At 52.0% G+C, this 21,980-nt stretch overlaps 1 protein-coding gene and 1 long non-coding RNA gene across 4 annotated transcripts in view; one reads left to right on the top strand and one right to left on the bottom strand.

Annotated features, from left to right (window-relative positions):
• Nucleotides 1–12,933, top strand: part of RALBP1 (ralA binding protein 1) — a 38,130-nt gene extending 25,197 nt beyond the window's left edge. For both annotated transcript variants that reach the window (XM_072949260.1, XM_072949261.1), the window contains 7 exons: nucleotides 469–818; nucleotides 2,410–2,571; nucleotides 3,243–3,374; nucleotides 7,999–8,106; nucleotides 10,135–10,256; nucleotides 10,350–10,470; nucleotides 11,493–12,933. In XM_072949260.1, coding sequence (XP_072805361.1) covers nucleotides 469–818; nucleotides 2,410–2,571; nucleotides 3,243–3,374; nucleotides 7,999–8,106; nucleotides 10,135–10,256; nucleotides 10,350–10,470; nucleotides 11,493–11,702 — 1,205 coding nt within the window. In that variant the 3' untranslated portion in view covers nucleotides 11,703–12,933. The remainder of the gene's footprint in view (nucleotides 1–468; nucleotides 819–2,409; nucleotides 2,572–3,242; nucleotides 3,375–7,998; nucleotides 8,107–10,134; nucleotides 10,257–10,349; nucleotides 10,471–11,492) is intronic.
• Nucleotides 5,226–21,855, bottom strand: LOC140689046 (uncharacterized). Of its 2 annotated transcripts, XR_012063923.1 has the most exons (6): nucleotides 21,571–21,855; nucleotides 20,839–21,260; nucleotides 13,371–20,502; nucleotides 7,595–7,714; nucleotides 7,308–7,460; nucleotides 5,226–6,559 (listed from the first exon to the last, which is right to left on the bottom strand). It is a non-coding gene; the product is annotated as an uncharacterized lncRNA (long non-coding RNA). The 2 variants fall into 2 exon arrangements; XR_012063922.1 differs by having other exon boundaries at nucleotides 7,308–7,714.
• Between the last annotated feature and the right edge of the window lie 125 nt (nucleotides 21,856–21,980).

The raw sequence follows: 21,980 nt of genomic DNA on the forward strand, positions 1-21,980 counted from the left end.
TATGTGTAATGAGTTGCATTTTATGTTGTCAGTCTTGTGACTGTTAGAAGAAGCTGCTGGCAGCTCGTGCAGAGCAAGTCTTATGCTTGAGTTGTAGTTTAATTTTTACCTACCTAGCTTTAAACTAAAAACAAGATTTTTTTTTCCGTGAATGGATTGGCTTATTTGCTTGATGTATCTGTGGTTGCTCTTTTGTTCTGAGTATTGAGTTTTTCCATTATCACTTAGCTTTGGTTAAATTCATCCCCTGAGAGTAGTTTTTTATATTATCTTCTATACGGAGGAACTGTGTGAAGCCTGTGCAGGTGAAAGCTTCATGAGCAGAGGTTTGTCACTGTCGGATTGACTCTTCCCAGATCTCCCGCAGGGGCGAGGGCAGTGGGGAAGCTGTGTGTTTGATTTTTTTTCTCTTTCATACATTTTCATTTTTTTTCATACTTCTTTTCTTCTGAATTGGAATATTGTAAGGAATTAAATCCAAGGTGGATGAGCTGAAGGCGGCCTATGACAGAGAGGAGCCCCCGAACTTGGAGGAGTACGACGCGAACACGGTGGCCAGTTTGCTGAAGCAGTACCTGCGGGACCTGCCGGAGAACCTGCTCACCAGGGAGCTGCTGCCGCGCTTCGAGGAGGCCTGTGCGAGGAGCACTGAGGGCGAGAAGGTGCAGGAGTTCCAGCGCCTGCTGAGGGAGCTGCCTGAGTGTAACCAGCTCCTCATCTCCTGGCTCATCGTGCACATGGACCACGTCATCGCCAAGGAGCTGGAAACCAAGATGAACATCCAGAACATCTCCATAGTGCTCAGCCCGACTGTCCAGGTACCTGGCCCTCCCTGTGCACCTGCTCTCTGGTTGGCCCTGGGGGGCCCGGGGACATTGTCGTTGTCACAGCCAGAGCAGTGAATGGCAGAAAGCAGACGACGGGTCAGTTTGAACGTCGGTCTCTTTCTTTCCTGCTGTGGACAGTGAGTGCCGACTTGCAGGTCAGAGCACGTTAGCCTCGTAGCTGGAGCCGCAGAGTCTGGGCGCTGTCCAGGCGCTGAGTCACCATTCCTGATGACGTGACCTGCCATTGGTAGAGGAGGGGCGACAGTTCACCTGTAGATTGATTGATTGATTGATTATTTTTAAAATGTTATGTATTTTGTGGGGGGAGGAAATTAGGTTTGTTTACTTCTAGAGGAGGTACTGGGGGCCGAACCCGGGATCTCGTGGCTGCTAAGCCTGTGCCCTACACTGAGCTCTGCTCTCCTCTCTAGAATTTTTTTTGAATTGAATAATCAGTTGACAGTGTTGTGTCAGTTTCTGGTGCACAGCATCACGTTTCAGTCATACATACACATACTCGTTTTTATATTCTTCTTCATTATGTTTCTCAGGTTACTGAGTATCATCTGTAGAATTTTAAAGATTTCAGTTATTTCATCAAATAGCATTACTGCTTAATTATATCACACAGACACGTGGGGCGCAGGCAGAAAGGGCCTCACGGCGCTTGTCTGCGTGTGGGTTAGCCTGAGGGGGGACTTCAGGGATCAGAGGTTACTTCTTGGCCTTCATTGGTGCTGGCGGAGAGCACGTGCTTTCCTTTAATTAGTTATTCATGTTTCACTCAGGCCAGAAACAAAGGGCGGAAAAGTGAGACAGTGGTTATGTTTTTTACTTTAAGCCCTCTTTTTGGCCCATGTAACGATGACCGATAATAACCTGGTCTAACACCGTTACATATATGAGTGTATTTTCTTTTACTGAAGATTCTTTCATGGCTCATCAATTATATTTTGTAAGCAAAATGTTCCTCAAATTTCGTATTAGTTAGGTTTTCAGAATTTGGTAAACATTACATTCTTACTTGGTATCATGGTCACAGGGATGATGGTATCACAGAGGTTCAGGGGTGTCGTAAAATTAAGTTTTAGGTAGGAAGTCATTTCTTTTACTGGCTTTTCAGCTAGCCCGGCGCCCGGCATCCTGGTCTCTTGGCACCTGAGTGTCGTATTTAAACAAGTGTGTGCCTGGAGGGCGATGCTTTCTCATTCAGCCGCTCTGACGCGTCCATGTTCCTCAGTAGATCCTTGTGTGTGTTAAGCGTCTCACAATAATTGGAAAGCAAAGAACACGAGATTTTTGAACCTTATTTAATGTCACATAGCGTTCTAGGGCTAAAACGGGACAAACCGATGACCATCGACCACTGCGTCCTTTTCTTGGCTTTCCCCCCCAGTTCATAGGCTCGAGCTCGTGACTTAACTCACACTTTCTCCTTCTCTTCTGTAAACCGCCCACTGATTAGCAGACGTGTCTAGTCACTACCGGGGATTAAAGGATATGCCCTTAGTCAGGAGGCGCAGGTTAAGTGAAGGGAGACGATGATGCTAACAGTCTCCTCCCAAATCTCTCTTCTCCTTAGATTAGTAACCGTGTACTGTATGTGTTTTTCACACACGTGCAAGAGCTCTTTGGGAACGTGACGCTGAAGCAGGTGACGAAGCCTCTCCGCTGGTCCAACATGGCCACGATGCCCACGCTGCCCGAGGCCCAGGAGAGCATCAAGGAGGAGATCCGGAGGCAGGTGCGCGGCCGCCTGCGCCAGGGGGCCCGTTCCCCGGGCCCTTCCCGTGTGTTGGGGAACGTGCTGGGGCCCCTTACGAAGGCGATGCCGGGTTCCTGGGAGCAGCCCGGAAGTGTTAGCTTACCTGGACCGGCAGCGTTGTCGGCACTGTGCTACAGATAATACTGAAATCTGGGGGAGCTACGGAGCTCTGCCAGCTGCTTGCTAAGCTGGAGACCCTGGATTTGACGGTGTCCTGTGCTTCCCACTCTGCCGCTGGAACAGTGCCATGTGGTTGTGTGTGTGTGTGTCTGCCGAGCTGAGTGAGGAATTCAAGACTAAGAAATTTACTTACATCTGATCATTTTTACACCTTTTGTTTGGGTACCAGTTTCAGATCCCTGCTTGTTTTTCTGTTCTGAGCTCCCGTTTCCTATCAGTTGATGATGGGTTGAGGGAAGGGGGTGAATTAACTACTCCTGAACCAGTGTAAACTGATGGATTAGGACCCCCTGCTCAGGCAGAACAAAAATGATTTTTCAGTCGTGTCCTTAAGAAACGGTGCTATCACGTCGTTTCTTTAATGATAAATGCGAGGTAGTTGCTTCTCCGTCTTTAGAAACTGCATGTGGTTTTATTTTAAGATGGTAAGATGTGGAATGCTATTCAGTGTGTGGTGTACGGTTTTCTAGGAGTTTCTTTTGAATTGTTTACATCGAGACCTGCAGGGCGGGATAAAGGACTTGTCTAAAGAGGAGCGCCTGTGGGAGGTGCAGAGGATCCTGACAGCCCTCAAAAGAAAACTGAGAGAAGCTAAGAGACAGGTGAGTAGTTCACTGCTGGTGCATCGCGCTCATAGCAAAAGGGAGAGAGAATGCGCCGGGGTCTTCTGTCTACCGCTGTGAGTTACTTTTTAGAAAGTACATTATATAAATGTCTTTTGAAGGGAAGTTCGCTCAAGTCCCCAGTCCTGGGTTATTGATCAGCTTGCTATCAGGGAGATGCTTCGTTGAATTTAGAAAGCTGTTTGGTTTATTAAAGACTGTTTCACTGAGAGATGTTTTGCCATTTCCTGCTTGGCTGTACCTGTGAGCAGCTTCCCAAGCATGAGCAGCAGTCAGGCGATGATCCACTGCAGAATCTGAGGCCTCTGAGTGTCCTCTGGAAGCACGCGGAGGCACTGATGACCCGGAGGGACGGTCTTTACCTGGTGATAGGCAGGTGGCATGTGACTGCCGATGTCCTGGGTCCGCGAACTGGACATTGGTGCCCTGGCCACGGCAAGGCTGAGATCCTGAGTCCCTGGAGCGTCTTACAGCCGCGTGCAGGGTCCACGGCAGGATCCAGAGGGCGCGTCTAAGGAGCATGAGTCGGCAGGTGTGAGGGCGTGATGGCTGGGGGGCGCACGTGTGCTCCTGCTACAGGACAGGCAGCCCACAGGTCTGTTGCTTTGAGGGTGACGATTCACACTTGTGTGGAGATGGAGATGCTTTGTGGGAAGGAAATGCTGCTCAGACCGTTAGCACGTGTGCTGCAGGACTAGCCGGCGGCCTCTGTGTTTTTCTTTCTTCTTTCCTGCCTACCACGCTATCTTCTGCTTCCAATGTCTGTTTTTAACCAATTAATTTTTCCCTTCATGATCCAGCCTGGGATCAGGTTTAGTGACTAATCAGCTGGGCCTCCTGGTGTGGTTGCCAGCCATGTGGTGTTGCCCACCAGCCTCTAAATGAAGGGTCTCTGACCCAGGACAGGGTGCAGGCGGGGGAGTTGACACCAAACCAGAGCCAGTGCAGAAAGGGAGGGCTTATCTCGCCTTCACCAGTTCTACTCCTTCACTCACAAAGTGCTCAAGAGGGTCTGTCCAGGTGATTTCAACTTTGAGGAGTAAATGATTTTTAAAGATAGAAGTAATACAGTTCATTATGTTAACAGACTAAAAATAAGAAAACCCACAAGATCATTTGGCAGAATTTGACATTTAACTCCTGATAAAAACTTTCAGTCACCGCCTTCTTAGCATGATAAAGGGCATTTACCAAAAACAAAACAAAACAAAACAAAACAAAAAATCTATGGTTTACGTTGCACTTGATGGTGGAAGTCTGAAGGCTTTCCTCTAGGATTGGGTGTACAAGCGGAGATTTCTGATCTCACCTCTTCTGTTCAGCACGGATGAGGCCGTTCTAGCCTGTGTGATAAAACAAGGGAAAAAAGGCACACGGATTGGAGAGAAATCGGTCTTTATAAAGGTGATATAACTGTCTCTATATAAAAGCCTAAGGAATTTATAAAAAATGGGATGTGAGTTTAGCAACATTGTAGTTATACAGGGTCAGATACACATGTCTATTGTATCTCTGTGTATCAGCAATGAACTATTGATACTGAACCTGAAAAGAAAAAAGACCTAAATAATTCGGTAAATATCTCAATACTGTTAATATGTTAGGTTTTCCCAAACTGATCTGTGGAGTCAGTTCCAGTCAAAATCTAAACAGGCGATTTTGGTAGAAATTAACAAGCTCTTCTAAAATCTGTATGGAAACACAAATGTCCTAGAATAGCCTGAACAATTTTGAAAAAGGACAGCTGATATGAGACTTAAAGCTGAAGGAATCGAGACAGGAGGTACTGGGTGAGGAAAGAAAGTGCAGAAACAGGCCAGCACATACGTGGGCAGTTAATTTTCTTTTTTTATTGAAGTACAGTCAGTTTATAATGCTGAGTCAGTTTCTGTTGTACAGCACAGTGCTTCACTGACACATACATTACACGTTTTTCAGACTTTCTCACCGTAAGTTACTACAGGATATTGAATACAGTTCCCTGTGCTCTACAGCATGAACTTGTTGATCTGCTTTTTTGTATTAGTGTCTGCAAATCTCAAACTCCCAACTTCTCCCTTCCCCCCACCCCTCGGTGACCACAGGTTTGTTTTCTATGTGAGTCTCTTTCTAAGTAAGTTCGTCTGTCTTTTTTTCTTTTTTAGATTCCTCATGTAAGTGATCTCATGTGGTATTTATTTCTCTTTCTGGCTTGCTTCTCTTAGAATGACAATCTCCAGGTCCATCTGTGTTGCTGCAAATGGCATTTTATTAATGGTGGAGTAGCATTCCATTGTATCAGTGTACCACAACTTCTTTATCCAGTCACCTGTCGATGGACGTTTAGGTTGTTTCCATGTCTTGGCTACTGTAAGTAGTGCTGCTGTGAACGTTGCGGTGCGTGTATCGTTTTGAATGAAGGTTCCTTCTGGATATATGCTCAGGAGTGGGATTGCTGGATAAATGGTAAGTCTGTTTTTAGTTTTTTGAGGCATCTCCATACTGTTTTCCACAACGGCTGCAGCAAGCTGCATTCCCCCCAGCAGTGTAGAAGGGCTCCCTTTTCTCCACACCCTCCCCAGGATTTATCATTCATGGATTTTGAATGATGTCTATTCTGACTGGTGTGAGGTGATACCTCACTGTAGTTTTGATTCGCGGTTCTCTGATAATTAGTGATATTGAGCATTTTTTCATGTGCCTTTGGCCATGCATATATCGTTGGAGAATTGCTTGTTTAGGTCTTCTGGCCATTTTTGGATTGGGTTGTTTGTTTTTTTTCCTATTAAGTTGTATGAGCTGCTTATATATTCTGGCAAATAAGCCCCTGTCAGGCTCATCTTTTGCAAATATTTTCTCGCATTCTGTAGGTTGTCTTTGTTTTGGTTGTGGTTTCCTTTGCTGTGCAGAAGCTTGTAAGTTTAATCAGGTCCCATTTGTTTATTTTTGCTTTTATTTCTGTTGCTTGAGTAGATGCCCTAGGAGAACGCTGCTGAGATTTATGTCAGAATGTTTTGCCTGTGTTTTCTTCTGAGAGGTTTACTGTGTCTTACGCTGAAGTCTTTAAGCCACTTTGAGTTTGCCTTTGTGTGTGGTGTGGGCAGGTAATTTTCAACAAAGATGCCAAGACAGTTGAATAGGGAAGGGTCTTCTTTTCGGCAAATGGTGCTGGAACAACTGGATATCTATGTGCAAAAAAAAAAAGAGCCTGAGTCCAATAACATATACAAAAATTAGCTCAAAATGAATCATACGTGGAGACCTAAAAAAAACCTCCAGAAGAAAGCGCCAGAGAAGGTTTTACTGACTTTGGCTTAAGCAGTGACTTCTTAGTAGGACACAAAACCCATGAACTATAAAAGGAGAATTTGGAAAATTACATTTCATCACAACATACTTTTCAAACGACACTGTTAAATTAAGATAAACATGCAAACCAGAGGCTGTGACAGTATTTGTAAAAACCACACACCTACCTGATACAGGACTTGGACTGACATATATTAAAAAACACAACAGGACAAACCAATTTTTTTCTTCCTATATCTTTAGAGCAGTTTTAAGTTCACAGCAGAATTCAGGGAAAGGTAGAGATTTCCCACCTACCTTTCCCCCCACGTGCACAGCCTCCCTCATTATCAACACCCTCCAGAGGGTCATTTGTTACAGTAACAACTCAGGCAGACATTTGAGCAGGCCCTTTACCAAAGGTGACACACAGATGGTGAACAAGCACTGAGAAGGCGCTCAGCAGCGTCAGTCACAACGGAGGTGGCACGAGGACAGCCAAAGTCACACATAGCGAGTGTTGACAAGAGCGGAGCAGCCGGACCTTTGGTACCGCTCTTGGTACAGACATTTTGGAAAACAGTTTCTTTTCAAGTTAAGCATAAGGTTCCCATGTGACCCAGCAGTCCCACCCCAGGTGGTTACCTGACAGAAGAAGGCATACACACACCCAACGCAAGCAGAGCTCACGCCAGGTCTGGTCAGAGTGGCTCAGGACTGAGGAGGACCAAGTGCCCGTCCGCTCATGAATGGGTGCACCACTCGACACGTGCACGTCGTGGCGTGTTACTCAGCACACTGCTGACACAAGCAACAAAATTGATGAATTGCAAAGTTAGCAGTGTGCCAGAGAAAAAAGACTACTGACTGGTTAATTCAGTTTATATGGAACAAAAGGCAGAAACCACAGCGGAAAGCAGGTTCGTGCTCACCTGGGCCAGCAGCTGGCAGACAAGCCCGGGGCACCGTGTGTGATGACGGAAATGTCCTGAATTGGGGTTGGTGGTGGTTCCTTGACTGCATACTTTTGTCAAAACTAGTTTACCTGTATGCTTAAAATAAAAAAAAAAAAAATCACAGAAGGTGATTTATGTGGAAGCTTCCAGAAATGGTGAGATTAATGAGAAATGAACATTTTCCTCACAGTGCAGCCGGACTGAGAGTCACGGGCTACTTTCAAAGCCCAGTTAACAGAGGCCCGTCTGTCCAGACGGTTCCTCTGCCTGCGCCTCGGTGCACATCTAGGAAGGGAGGCGGCGGCGTCCGGAGTGGTGAGGGGTGACTGCAGGATGTGAGCTACACGAGGCTGACCAGCTCGCTCTCTCTTACCCCACAGGAGTGCGAGAGCAAGATTGCACAAGAGATAGCCAGTCTTTCTAAAGAGGACGTTTCCAAAGAAGAAATGAATGAGAATGAAGAAGTCATAAATATTCTTCTTGCCCAGGTAAGCTAAGATTCTTTTTTATTTAAAAATTGTGGGGCTTGGGGGTAGAGCTCAGTGGTAGAGTGCATGCTCGGTGTGCAGGCGTTCCACCCCCCAGTGCCTCTGTCAAGGAGGGGAAAAGTACAAATGAAAAACATGCATATAAAATAAAACAGTTTATACTTGGGGTGCACGCCCTGATGAACCAGTTTTCCTGCACAGCGAGATGACCGCTGCGCTCAGGCCAGTCAGCGTCGCGCTCCACGCGGGCGCTTTCCGTGCCTCGGTGCTCCGTGCGGTGCTGCTAACCGGTGTGCAGCACAGGTACGTCCCCTGCCCGCCAGGCCCGGTAACTGCCATTCTGTTCTCTGCTTCTGTGACTTGACTTTTTTAGACTCCACAAGTGCGGGAGAGCGTGTGGGCACTTGCCTTTCCTGTCTGGCTCAGCTCACTTGGCGTGAGGTCCGCCAGGTCCAGCCATGCTGCCCTGAACGGCAGGACTGCCTTTCTCGTGGCTGAATGATAATGTCGCAAGGCTCCTAATGGTCAGCTTACAGTCTGAGCAGCTCAGCTGCAGGGGGTGTGAATCTTCTAGCCAGCCTTCTCAGACGGCTTGGAGGTTGCAGAGGGACGGCCTTGCACTTGGCGTTCCCTTCTGTGCTGCATGGCCGCTTCTGCCTGGACACGGTTCTGGACGCCCCCCTTCTCTCCTTTTCCTTCCCCCAGGGCCGAGTTAGAGGTGTTTTCCTTAAGTTACAATTTAGTTGTGCGTGTTCCGTATTAATGAGATTGGACTTACATTTGACAACATCCTTCCTGACGGCACTAAGTTTGAGGCCCTTGAAATGTGATGATGGAGATTTTAGCTGGTGGTGGTTGCTGGTAACACCTTTCAGGCATTCTGACTTTATTCTTTGCAGATCAGTCAGTTGTTGGAGGTGAGTTGCTTTACCGCCCACTCGCGGACTTGGCGCACAGCTCTCGAGGGCCTCCTGTGTTCCTGGCCAGGAGCTGAGGAAGAGCTCCTTTCTTTCTGAATCTCAGTCGGCCTTACTCTGTTCTGGAAATTCCCAGAGTTTAGCCCAAAAGAAATGAAGTTCTAGGCTCTGACAGCATCGTCTGTGCTTCCAGAAACTCATGTACGTGGGTACCTGGAGCCTTACCAGCCTCAGTCCTTTCCTGTCACTCCTGAGAAATACATGGTTTTGCTGCCGGGGCCCGAGAACTCCTCTCCCTTGAAGAGAGGCTGGAGGCCCAGACAGGCCTGTGTTTCAGAGTTCTCAGTCTCGGAACGTGCACTTCTGTAGGTGCACTGAGGGCGCAGAACAGGCATCACGTAGGGAGGACGCCTGCCACGTCCAGGAGGCTCCGAGTAGGTCCCTTCAGAACGCGATCACAGCGGCTTTTGAGTTTCATCACAGGCTCTCCTCTGCATCCCTGTTGCTTGGAAAGAAACGCTCTGGACCTTTGCTGCTTCCAGCTCGTTCCTGTAGCGTCCCCAACTCACCTCCTAGGTTCCGTCTGCTTCGAGTCTTTCTCTCAGTTGGGGGGCGGCTGGATCCCGGACAAGTAGGGATTTTTTCCCTTTAGGTAATTCCAGTTTAGAAATATGCACACAGTATTTACTGTTGAAGTGTTCTCTCTGGGGACAGGAGGTGAGGACAGTGGCTTGTGGCGAGGAGGGTCTGCTGCTAGGTGATGCTGACGCCAGCTGCACCTCTCCTGGGCCCTCACATGGGCCCTCCCTTTCCTGCGCGGTGGGGAGGTGCTCAGAAGGGTCTGGAGCAGAGACAGACGACGACACCTGGACCGCATGTCTGGTGTGCTCGCCTCGGAGGGAGCCTCTGCAGGACGAGGATGGGGAGCTCCCAAGGGGCATTTTGCGTCTTGAGGAAAACCTGGTCACTCCTCCCAGACCGCTGAGCGCACCTTCTGCTGACGTCAAGTCTCCGGGTGTTTTCGGGTGTGCGGCTCCGCGAGCTTTCCCGGAACTCGGTGTCGGGCGTCCCCAGACTTGGTCTCAGCCGTGCTTACAAGGGTGCTTTTCAGGAGAACGAGATCCTGACCGAGCAGGAGGAGCTCCTCGCCATGGAGCAGTTTCTGCGCCGACAGATCGCCTCGGAGAAGGAGGAGATCGAGCGGCTCCGAGCCGAGATCGCCGAGATCCAGAGGTAACGCAGGGCGGCAGGGTCCCTTGTCAAGAAGAGGGGGTGGCGCCAGCGGGCCAGGGCGCCTGCTGACCCTGGGGTCGCGTCTCCCCGCAGCCGGCAGCAGGGCCGCAGCGAGACGGAGGAGTGCTCCTCGGACAGTGAGAGCGAGAGCGAGGACGAGGACGAGCTGCAGGCCATCCTGGAGGAGCTGCAGAGGCAGAACGAGGAGCTGGAGGTGAGGCGGGCCTGGGGACACCACGGAGAAAGGGGCTTTGGGGCGGGGCGTGGAGCAGCGCGCGGGGGCGGGCGGGCGGGGCTTGTCCTGGTCCTGCGCCTGAGAGCAGGTGGGAGGGGCCCCAGCCCGACAAAGCCGCTTGAGCAGGACGCCCCTTCTACTCCAGAGGAGATTAAGTAGCGCTGGGTGTCAGGGGCTGTGCCCGCCGCAGAAAGAGGCCCACGCCCTGAGCAGCAGAGGAAGCTTAATTCCACACACAGGACCCCCCCCAACATCCTCCCACAGAACCGAGCAGAGACGTTGGCAAGGCCAGCCCCTCACCTGGGCTCCCCCCGTCTTCCTTCCCTTAGCGAGGTCTCACGGTCGCCTCGGCCTCTTGTGTGTTTTTCAAGCATGTTTCAGACTGAGTAGGAGAGCGTCTTCCAGAATCACAGCCCTGGGGATGGAACAAGGTCGTCCAAACAGGAGAGCCCTCCCCCCAGCAGATGCTCGGGCCTGCTGCCCTGTGCCCCGGGTTGGTTCCCCCTGGGACCCGGTCCCTCTGGGTCTGGCTCGCTCAGTTTACAGGAAGGGGAAGAGGAGGGTCAGGGCTGAGGGCGGGTGCGCAGGAAGCAGGGCGGCTGGGAGGAGGGAAGCCAGGGCTGGAGGGGTTTTGTGCTGCCTCGACTGCTGGACAGGTGCAGGCGTTACAAAGCTGCTGGTGGTTTTCTATCGTCCGAGCAGGTGGCACAGGTCAGGTGTAAGCAGGGCCAGTCCCAGAAGAGGAAGGACATCACTTTTGAGACAGAGCTCAGGTTTTACACTAATAACACCTGATGTCATTAAAGCCTGTTTTCTGTGGGTGCAGTTTTGTCTCCCAGGGGCGTTTGCTCCTCTGTGATTTAAGCAGTTGGTACCTTGATCCATTCTGTGCTCGTGTTTTCTCTCACAACCAGCTGGACCAGAACAAAGGCAGGTTCTTGGGTGGGTGGCTGGCCCCTCTCCACCGTCCTTTCGGTGAGCGCCACCCTCCTTTCCTCCAGATCAAGAACAATCACCTGAACCAGGCGGTTCACGAGGAGCGCGAGGCCATCATTGAGCTGCGGGTGCAGCTCCGCCTGCTCCAGATGCAGCGGGCCCGGCCCGAGCCCCCCAGCGACCCCGAGCCTGGCGCCGCCAAGGAGCCGCCCCCGGCGGGCAGGGAGCCAGCCCGGCCGTCGCCCAGCAGGGACAGGAAGGAGACGCCCATCTGAGCCGCGCGGGCCGCAGGCCTGTGCACCTGACTGCGCCCCGGCCAGAGCCCCGCCGTACCTGCTGTAAAGGCGTCTCCTCCTCCCTCATGGAGGACGCAGGCGTCGGGCTCGGGGCCCCCGGGGAGGACGGGCAGGCGCGGGCGGCCGGCGTGGCACGGAGGCTTCCAGATGCTGTCCGCTTCTCTGAAGATTTTCTTTGTTAACTTAAAGTAACTATTTTCACCCTTGAGTGGCTTCTTTTTAAACCAAAAATCGTCTTTCTTTGCTTTTTTATTAAGGCAGAATGAGGATTTTTCTCTCGTTCAAGGGGGATCCCGGACACGGCAGACAGCGCCCGCCTCTGCGAGGCCCGTGGTCCCCTCCAGGGTCCCCGCTCACCTGTCACTCCTGCTTGTGCCTTTCACACCTCTCTGGTGCAGATTCTACGCTGGGAGCTGCCTCCCCTTTCCTGAGGGGCCAGAATGGCTCTCACTGGGGTTCCCTCCCTGCCCCCCACCAACACCCTCCTTGGGACAGGCCCCCGTCACAGTCCCTGAGCCCGAGTCACCACCGCGGCCTCGTTGGTCAGAGCCGCCCCGGGGCAGTGGCCACCTCTCTCCGGCTCCTGCGGCCACTGGTCAGCAGACGCTCTCCACGGGCTCGGTGGGATGTGGCCGCCTGGACCGGAGGCTCTGGCTCTCAGACCTCCCCTCAGAACAGGACGTCATCGTAGGCTGCTCACCTGGGCTAGAATGTAAGTGTCTCTCTGCCTGAATAAGCCATATCGATAGACAGACACGCTCTGACCTGAGTCCACACCGTCTCACCAAGCCGCTGCCGGACTCCCAGCTGACCAGACTGAGCAATAGGAAACGGCTTTGCTTGGGGGGCAGCCGTGTCCCGACCCCCCCCCACCCTGCTTCCCTGGGGCCCTGGGGCGTCTGGGGGGCCGCTCTGTCTGTGTACACGGCTGTGAAGACAGCCCCTCACCCAGGGTGATGGAGACCCCCCCCCCGGGGCTCTGTGCTCTCCTCCTGGTTTGTATTTATTTTCAGCACCTCTTCTATGCGGTTTTTACCCTCTACCTATTGCACTGTTGTGACTTGTTGGCCATTATTTGATTTTTGTACGAAAAAAGCTTTGTTATAGAAATCAGCATACTATTTTTTTAAATCTGGAGAGAAGATATTATGGTGACTGAAAATATGGTCAGGTGTCAAATGTAAGTGTATAAAGCCTTCCAGCCATCCTGTCGGTCATGTTACATTCATTTCACATTTGCTGGCAATATTGAAGGTTTCTTTTTTGTGTAAACTCTAATTTCTATCAAGGTGTCATGAATTTTTTAAATTAGTATTTCATTACAGCTGTCTCAGCGTTGGTTAACTAATTTTTGCCAGGACCCATTGTTGATCAAGCAAATAAATTCAACAGCCATTTGAGGAAAAAGGGACTGCTCGCTTTTTTGTACATGTCCTTTGAAATGGTGGCACACCCTGTGCCTGGCAAGGACTTGGTTTCACTGCTAGGCCCAGGAGCGACAGCGCCGAGTCCCTCCCTGGGCCCCCTCCTGCCCTGGCCACCGTGTCCGCTGCCCTCCCCGCGTGAGCCAGTGGGCCTGCTGTGGCAGAAAGGTTGGTTGTGGTCACTTCCCTAGAGCGGACGGCAGGGGTCTCGGGGGTCACCTACCTGATGCTGGTCAGGCCAGTCCCGAGTCCCGGTTTAAGACTGCATTCCTCAGGGAGCCGGTGCCGTCCTCAAGTCTGAGTTTGGTGACGTGGGGGCTTTGCAGAAGCAACTCCGTGTGGGCTCACTGTCATGGTTTTTAATGAGTCTTCCCTTTTGAGCAGACGCTCAGCCTGAGAGACATGCCCGGGATTTAAGGCATCGGAGCTGCTCCCACCACCGTCTGGGAGTTGGCCCTGAGTCTGTGCTGCGTTCACGGGTCACTGGGGCCACAGTTTTTACGTCGCTCGTTCTTGGTCCTTCTCTGAGGCTCCAGCCTCAAAGAGGTCGCTTGATGGCTGGTTAGCAGCTGCAAATGTGCTTTTAAAGCTTCTGGAAGGACACCATGCCCAGCAAGACTACCGCTTCCTACCAGCAGGGTCACTCCCAGGGTCTGTAGTCCCCAAGACCCAAACCAGAGTCAGACAGGTCAAAGACAGACTCTGATGAAGGAGTCACTTTCTTTAGCCAGTGGCTTGTTCAGTGACCTCAGGAGCTGAGTTCCCACTTTTCCAGGACGTGGGCCAATCCTAGCAGACCCTGTCTGCTCACCTGCAAGGCAGCCACGGGCTGTCCTCTGATCAGAACAACTTTGGCCACAGAGCCTGGGCTGGTGGCTGCAGCAGATTCTGCAGTGTCTTCACGAGCTGAGGGGTTCCTGGTCACGGCCGCGTGACACATCCTCCTGGCCCAGAGAAGAGTTGCTGAGAATTAGACTTCTGGTGACTCGTTTTGAGTGTGGCTCAGGTGACTCGTTTTGAGTGTGGCATCCTCGTTTTGAGGATGGCCATGGAGGCCAGTAAAACTGCAGGGTCTGCAGACGGGACGGTGGTTTTGTTCTCGTCACCCGTCTGCGTTCCTTTCTTTGCACAGAACCTGGATGTGGTCGCCCCTAGGTTTGGGGTTGTTGACCAGAGATGGACCCACAGGGCCCTGGACATCGGGGAGAAGGTGGGATGGACAGGAGCCACAGGACCATCAGCTTCATGGCAAGTCCAGCAGTCATGGGGGTTAGATGACCCACCTGCGTGATGGCCTGAGACAATGACACTGTCCTTCCAGGCCCGAGCAAGACAAAAGGTGGACAGGAGAATCCAGAAGGCCTTCACGGGGAACGAGGGAAAGGATGGCCGGAGTGGGAGGGAGTGGAAAGAAACATCCTCGGTCCTCCTGGTCTGACGTCTTGGGAGGACGCAGTCCTGGTCCCCAGCATCTGCACAGGACCAGGCGTCCGGTGGGGCCTCCAGCTCTGAAATACACATGCGAAGGTCAACACCTTGTCCCCTGGCAGCGGGGTCAGTGGCTGAGTCCCTGGCAGGGTCCTTCCCATGAATCTCACACAGAAGCACCAGAAAAACAGTAACTGTCTGTAAATGACGAACGACTTGAAAAGGCCCGTGGTCACAGAGCTGGTGAGAGTTCATTTGGGAAGGAAGGAAACAGTTGTTTCTGTGGCATGCAATACTTCAGGATGATAACTGAACAGCAAGAGTGCTGGTAAATTTCAGAAACTTAAGACAATTTCTGGAATACCTGTGTTAGAAATACATGATTCATACATACATAACCTAAGAAGGTTTATCATTTCTTATTCAACAGTTTCCCCTACATATTTTAACACACCAAATAAACATAATCGAACATCTCTCTTTTACAAGATGAGAGGCAAATGCTTTGGGATTTTCCAGGAGCCCCCTGGGAAACCTCGAAGTTACTCTGAGGTTAAAAAGACTATCTAATTTTATTTTGAGACAATGTCAAGAAGGTTGAACATTTGATGGAACAGGATCACAGATCATCATGGAGTAATACTTAATTGTCTCACCAAAGTGACAGCAGCAGATACTAAAGGCACATACAGAAGGCAAGCAGAAGTCAGTGCTCTTAACATTGAGAAGACTGGATGTCCTTGAGTCATCAAAGGCTGATAGAGTGTGAAGCACAGTTATTGTGGTAACACACAAAATTTTGCTGTCCAAATTTAAAAAGTAAAACAAAAACTCTACAACGCCTTATTAAGAGCAGACCAATAACCTAAGAGAACTTTGTTTAACAGAACAGTTAACAGTTAATCACACAGAGATTAGAACCCTTAATCCCCAGTTAACACCAGCATTCTGTGGGCTGGAGAGTCTATAAACACATTTTGATTTCTGGAAGCATATTTATCCTCATTAAGTTTTCCAGTGGCACAAAACGTATTTACTAACAGACTGCAGTATTTCTGGTTTCTCTATATAAGGAAGCCGAAGGTGGAGAAACGTGTGGTGATGAAGGTCTCAGCACCCGTCTTGGAAATGACCTGGATATTCAGTGAATACCCATCACTTAACTTCTCAGTGTAACTTAAAGGCTTCACGTTACCAAAAAAGTTTTGGAAACTGTTTTTAAGTGGACATACCATAAAGTATCATTGTTGAAAAGTTTAAGTAAACTGTTATCTTACGTCTATTTAATTCACTGTTCTTAACAATCATGTTTAGTCATGAAAATTTCACAAGACAAACAATAATCTGAAGTCACCTTTCTTGCTGACAAATCCTGTGAGAGAGAACGTGAGTGCATCTGACTTGCAGTAAACCTAGACAGAAGAAAAGCATTATACTTTACAATGGTAACTTTAAAGACATTCCTCTTGTAACTGAACTACAGACTTAAGCTAGCTGAAGCTCGTCCTAGAGCACCCGAACCGGGGAGGCACTTGGGTTAGTTTCCTTATTTCTGAAAGTGAACTTGTTTCTCTATTTCATTGGCTTAAATTGAACTGTTTACAAAATAACTTCAGCAATACCATTTTGAGGTAGGAAAAAAAGTCACATCTATAACATACACATAAATATACACACAGGTATTTTATAGCGTCTGTTTTAAAATTTTAGGGTGAGACGTACAATTGTGCAAAACTCATTACTTTGTAAACGAACAGTTGGATCCAAATTGTGTTTCTGGCAGATGGAGTGAGTTTCCTGGCTCAGACAGCTACAAGTTTTCACTGATGCCTGGCGAAGACTTTAAAGACACTTTAGAGCCCGAGTTTTCGGCAGCCTCTCCTTTGTCTCGGGCGAGCATCGCCCAGAGAGGTGCGGGGAGGGTGCCTCCACAGCAGAAGGCACCGCGACCTCTGTCCCCTAAGCCCAGACCTCGTATGGCACCAGCAAGGCTTCTGAGACGAGCAGAGGCGGTTTTGGGGGGTGTGAAAAGCACAGCCGGGGGCTGGGCTGTTTCCAGGGCCGCGTGACTGTTCTGTGAGACGAGACAGTCGCCTCAATCCCTCAGAGACCCGGGTGGCAGCCGCCCAGCCGCCCACCACGCTACCTTCCATCGGCTCCTCTGTATCAGCGGGAAGGTTTCCAACTAAGACAGACGTCAGGAGTCCCGTGTTCCAGACAGAGCTGTGTGTCTCTGGAACGTTTCAGTAAGTCCTCCTGCGAAACCTTCACAGTGTCTCTCTCTCCGTCTGGGAACGTAGTTTCACTTAAGCTTTGGAGAGAAGGCCTCACGAACGTCCCCATCTGGCTCTGAGTATCAGCCTCTAACTCGGCCAACTTCTGACCACAGAGCATCTTTGAAACCAACAAAGCCTCCAAGGCTTTCGGCCAGGACACTCGGTGCACGCGCCGGGGGCACTCAGCACCCCGGCGGTGCAGGCGGTGCCACTGAGAGCCGCCGCCATCAGCAGGGCCCCAGTGTGTCCTGGGGGCCTCCAACCCGACGGCTGCCAAGCTCTCAGATGCAGAATGAGGCCAGCACTGCGGCAGGAGCTGTCCCTGGGAGAGACAGGTCGACAGCCCGCGGAGACCGGAAGCGGGGCCACGCGTCACACTGCAAAGACCTGTGGTCTGATCTCCCCTTCCTCCCCATCGCAGTGGGGACCTGGCAGAGCTGACTCCGGCGAGAATTCTCACCCTCGGTGGCCTTTCTGTTTTCCCAGGATCCTGCCGGCAGGCTCTGCAGTGACTGGGGTGTCCCGGGGGTGTCTTCATGTTCCCCAGAAACTGTCGAGGAGGAAAAACCAGTGTCCCTCTACCCTTTACGTGAGAGCCTGGCTGAGGCCCCTTTCTCCCTAGGACAACACATAAGTGGATCAGCTTATCCAGGTTAGGAGCTCTCCTCTGTAGCCACTGTAATTAGGATTATCTTCGGTGAGTAACCTGCTTGTTTAACCTAAACATTTTATTTGCCTGAGGTCGCAAGGACCCAGACCAGCTGAAGTCAGACCTGGTTCGATGGCAGACCCAGTCAGGCAGACCCAGTCTGACTCCAGCCGATTGCCAGACCTCGTCCAGAAAAAGAAAAGTTCCGATAAAGTCTGAAAGCTCATGAGGTGAAGGGCGCAGAGCCAGAACCCGGAGAGGAGGCGCCAAGCCCGGGGGGCCTGGCTGCTCACTGCCCTGGGGCCGTCGAGGTTCGAACACCAGGACTGTTCAAAGAGAAACTAGGGACTGTTAAGTCTTTTCAGTGTATTTGAGCAAAACTGGATTTGAATTGGGCAGCGTCTAACCCAGCAGATAAAAGGAGTTCCAAGGAGCTGCGCAAAATCAAAGACTTTCACAGGAGCACAGAGGGATCACGGCAGTTACCCCTGGCAAACGAGTGAGCGAGCTACTACAGTCACAGGCAGACCTTGGAGACACCAGCTTCAGCTCCACTGCAGTGAAGCGAGTATTACAGTAAAACAAGGCGCAAAGATTTTCTGGTTCCCCAGTGTGTAGAAAAGTTATGTTTTACACTGTACTGTACTGTAGTCCATTAAGTGTGCGACACAACTGTGTTAAAAAATACATACCTTAATAATTGCTGTTGGAAAAATGGTACCAATAGACTTGCTTTACTCCCGTTGCCACAAACCTTCAATTTGTTTAATAAAAAAAAAAAAAAAGCCTCCGTGAAGCACAGCAGAATGAGGGATGTCTGTCCCTGCTCTGGGGAGGCGGGGACCTTTCAGTCAGGCGGCCTGACGCGTGCTCATCAGGCGACTCCTGGCTGTTCAGGGCCCGAGTCCTGGCTTGGTGACGTGGGGCTCAGCGCAAAGGGCGCCGTCTGCAGGACAGACAGGAGACAGGGGCTCAGAGCCCTGCACTGGCACCACGCACCCCGGGACAGGAGGGAAGGAAGTGGCATCCGCAGGCAACCCGGGCCGGGACCCCAAGTTCCGATGGGGTCCAAGTACACGGACCAGGGGGGAGAGACAAGTGTGGTTCTCGTCTGACCGAGCGCCCCAAGTCCAACAACCGGCAAGAAGCTGCTGAAAATTCCAGCTACGAGGCGGGGACACAAGAGCCGCCTCTTGGTGGGGAGGTGCCTGCAGCCTCCTGAAGGTCCTCACCTGGGGATAAGAAGTGCACCCAGGGCCACTGTGGTCGGCCTTCCGCTCGGAGCAGCAGGACAGAAGCTCCAGTCAGCCCTCTGGGTGAACACTGGCTCGCCAGCAGGGGGCTGCCCGCAGCCTGGCCCCGCCCCGAGGGTGACCCCTCCGGGGCACAGAGCCCCCTGCGGAGTGGTGTGGCTTAGGCTGGCCCCCCCGGGAGGCTGCCACGTAGGCAGACGCCCTGCACACGTGAACTTCAGATCAGTGACTAACTTGCATATGAGGTGTCCACACAATCCATACTTAATTCGGTGTCCTGGTGGGTTGTTTTGGTGGTGGCTGTTTTTAGCCCTTTTGCCTAAAGCAGTGACCTCGATAACACTGTTTCCTGGCCTTTCTCTCCTTTTCTGTATTTTCATTTTCAGTCTGCCCACCCTTACCTTAGCATCTCAGTGAGCGAATAGCAGGTTATGCACAGTGCAGTCGGTTCAAGTGGTCCTAAGTCATGCTGTGCAGACTGGCCACTGGTACTTCTGGGAGACGGGAGGACCTGATGTAGTGGCTGAATGCACAACACGGGCCACACAGCGTCCTCTGCACCCGTATCTTCCTTCCCAAACGTGGGCCTCCTCCAGGTGCCAGGCTGGCAGGGGCATCGGGCGAAGGGGGCCCCACCACTCTTGGTGGGAAACCTCTTGGGGGTCAGCGAGGCACGGCCCCCCAGCCTGCACGGCCGCTCAGCTGGGGACCTCCAGGAGCTCCTCCCAGCCTTCTCGTGAATCGTTTGGAAGTATGACCAGGAGATGTCTGTATCCAGTTGACAGCAACCGTCGGCATCATGAACACAGCACAGCTAATCGGAGTAAAACTCAACACGGTAAAATTATGTGCTAGAAACTCCGAGTGTCAAACCTTGCCAAATTTAGATCAGCAAAACCCAAGTTTAAATCGGCATGATGTGACCTCGACAAGACTTGGCAGAGATCAGCCTCTAACAGCTGTAAAACACCGCGCAGATGGAAACCTACCACTGCGTGGAAGGCCTGGCGAGCCTTCGAGGGAAAGAATTTTTAAGGAAAGAAATCTCTGTATAATAAAATTGAAACAGCCTATTAGTTCTCTATGGAAAGCAACGCAGGAATTCAGCTGATTTAGTGGAGTTCCTAACCAAAATGTATCGCTTTTGGAGTTTTGCGTTTACAAATAAAATAGAATTTTCTCCAGGTCAGACCTCCATGGGATGAAACAGTCACGTTCCCAGGATCATGCAACCCCCCAGTTCTGGAGCACCCGGGGGAGGACCGGGGAGCCGCCCTCCCGCCCCAGCCTCCTCTGAAACACCATCGGGCTTCTGGAGGGGAGGAGATGCCAGCTGGCGGGGGCCTGACCTGCACAGGCCACTGGGGAACGTCCCTCTGTGCGCACCCTCCCAGGCCGCGCTCTCCGCGTGCTCACAGGACGGAGGCCGGGGACAGCTGTCTCCGCTCTCCTCCAGCCCTGGTCTGAATGGGAGGAGTGTCACCTCAGGGCTGCTGTGGGCTTCCTACTCCTCCTCCTCGGCTCACAGCAGACGCTCCCGCCCACGGAAAGCAGCACGTGCATCTGGAGCCCGGGACGCCGCTCTTCTCCTGTGGGTCAGGGTCGCCTCCTCCGAGCTTCCAGGACACACCGAGCCTGGCCACCGACGTCCAGGCACCCGGCCCCTGGAGACCGGGGCAGCGGGACCCGCACCGGGCAGGCGTGCAGACCCGCGGGGACAGTGGCTTCTAGGGATCAGCCATCGCCAACCTAGAGGGTTATAGAAAACCTGCACAGGTCCAGCGTCACAGGATTGTCTCCAAGGCTGATGGACACAGCTCACAGACAGAAGGTGACCCCCAAGCCCCTGAGAGTCCAGGAGTGCGGCTGGAGGCCTGGGGCTGGCACGGTTCAGAGAGGGAGGGATGGCGGGGACGGTGTGGGTTCCCGGGGGAGGAGGAGGGAGAGGCAGGCAGGCGAGGAGGGGGCTGTGGGGGACACAACAGCTGAGCAGGAAGCTCCAATTTTTGAAAAATACAGCCTCCTCTTCACCTTGGTCACTCCCAAGTCCCCAGACCCGTGAGATCAGAGCGCAGTGTTACATACCCTGAGGACGCAGCACGTGCATCTTCTGCTGTGGAACTGACAGAGCGGGCACTGACTGTCAGCAGTGTCTCTGCCTCCGGCGGGTGGAAGGACCCGGTTTTCTCTGTATGAGGAGGCTGCACCTTAGACGGGCTCCAACCCCCTCGCTGTCCTCAGGACTTGGCGGCCGCTGCTCTGCCCACATCCAAGGGAGGGCACGCAGCCCGGCAGCCTCCTGTGGGGCGACCTCGGGTGTGCAGTCGCCACTCAGTGAAGAGCCGAGATCAGGAGGTAACGGTCCACCTTGTGTTCGTTTGAACGCCACTCGAGAGTACTCAGACTGGGACCACCTCGGCCACTGACCAAGCAGGCGCCTCCCGTGTCCACTGCTGGGAGAGAACCAGCCTCCGGATCCACGTCCACGGCGGCTCCTCTGGAGACACCTGCGCGGGGATGGCCAGTGCATCTAAGCTCACAGGTGCGCCTGCACACCTGACATTCCAGTTCTTCACCCCAAAACGTACCGTTGTTGCCACTGCTTTTAAAAAAATGCAGCTACTAGTACATAATTCTAATTAACTTACAGAACTGAAACTTGGGGGGCAAAGAGTTACAACCTAACAGCAGAGACTGCACCTCAAAAATTGGACTGAATTCAGTAAAAAAGGTCACACCCTCCTTCAAGCTTGGCTCTGAGGCTGCTTCACAGCCAGCCTCCCCCAGCCCCCCTGCCCCCACAGCCCCGCCCATTACCTGCGTGTGGCCTGATTCGCTTGTCCTGGTGGGAAGGTGCACACAGAAGCATACAGAAATCCGGGCTGTGGAGAAGGATGAGGAACCAGAGGGTTCTAATAATTTACACATGAAGCAGCATGTGCGTTCCCAAACCCACCCAAGGTCCAAGGGGTCCTGCTCCCTTACAAACCTGGGAAGTCCCCACTAGCTGGGGAGACAAACCAACGCCACAGAAGCACCAGGGCGGGCGCCTTCCAAGCTGGGCTCAGAGGAGCAGCTGGTATCCCCCACAGCTCCTCCCGAAAGCACGTTCCCGCGGCCCCGCCAGCTCCCCTGTCACAGCCAGACAGAGGGCGGGGCTCAGGCTCGGAAGCATCTCCCGTAAGAAGACCTCAGGGCAAGGCCTGGGTCTGCCAAGGGCAGAACCC

The sequence above is a fragment of the Vicugna pacos genome, chromosome 24 (assembly GCF_048564905.1).
Source record: "Vicugna pacos chromosome 24, VicPac4, whole genome shotgun sequence".
Lineage (NCBI taxonomy): Eukaryota > Metazoa > Chordata > Mammalia > Artiodactyla > Camelidae > Vicugna > Vicugna pacos.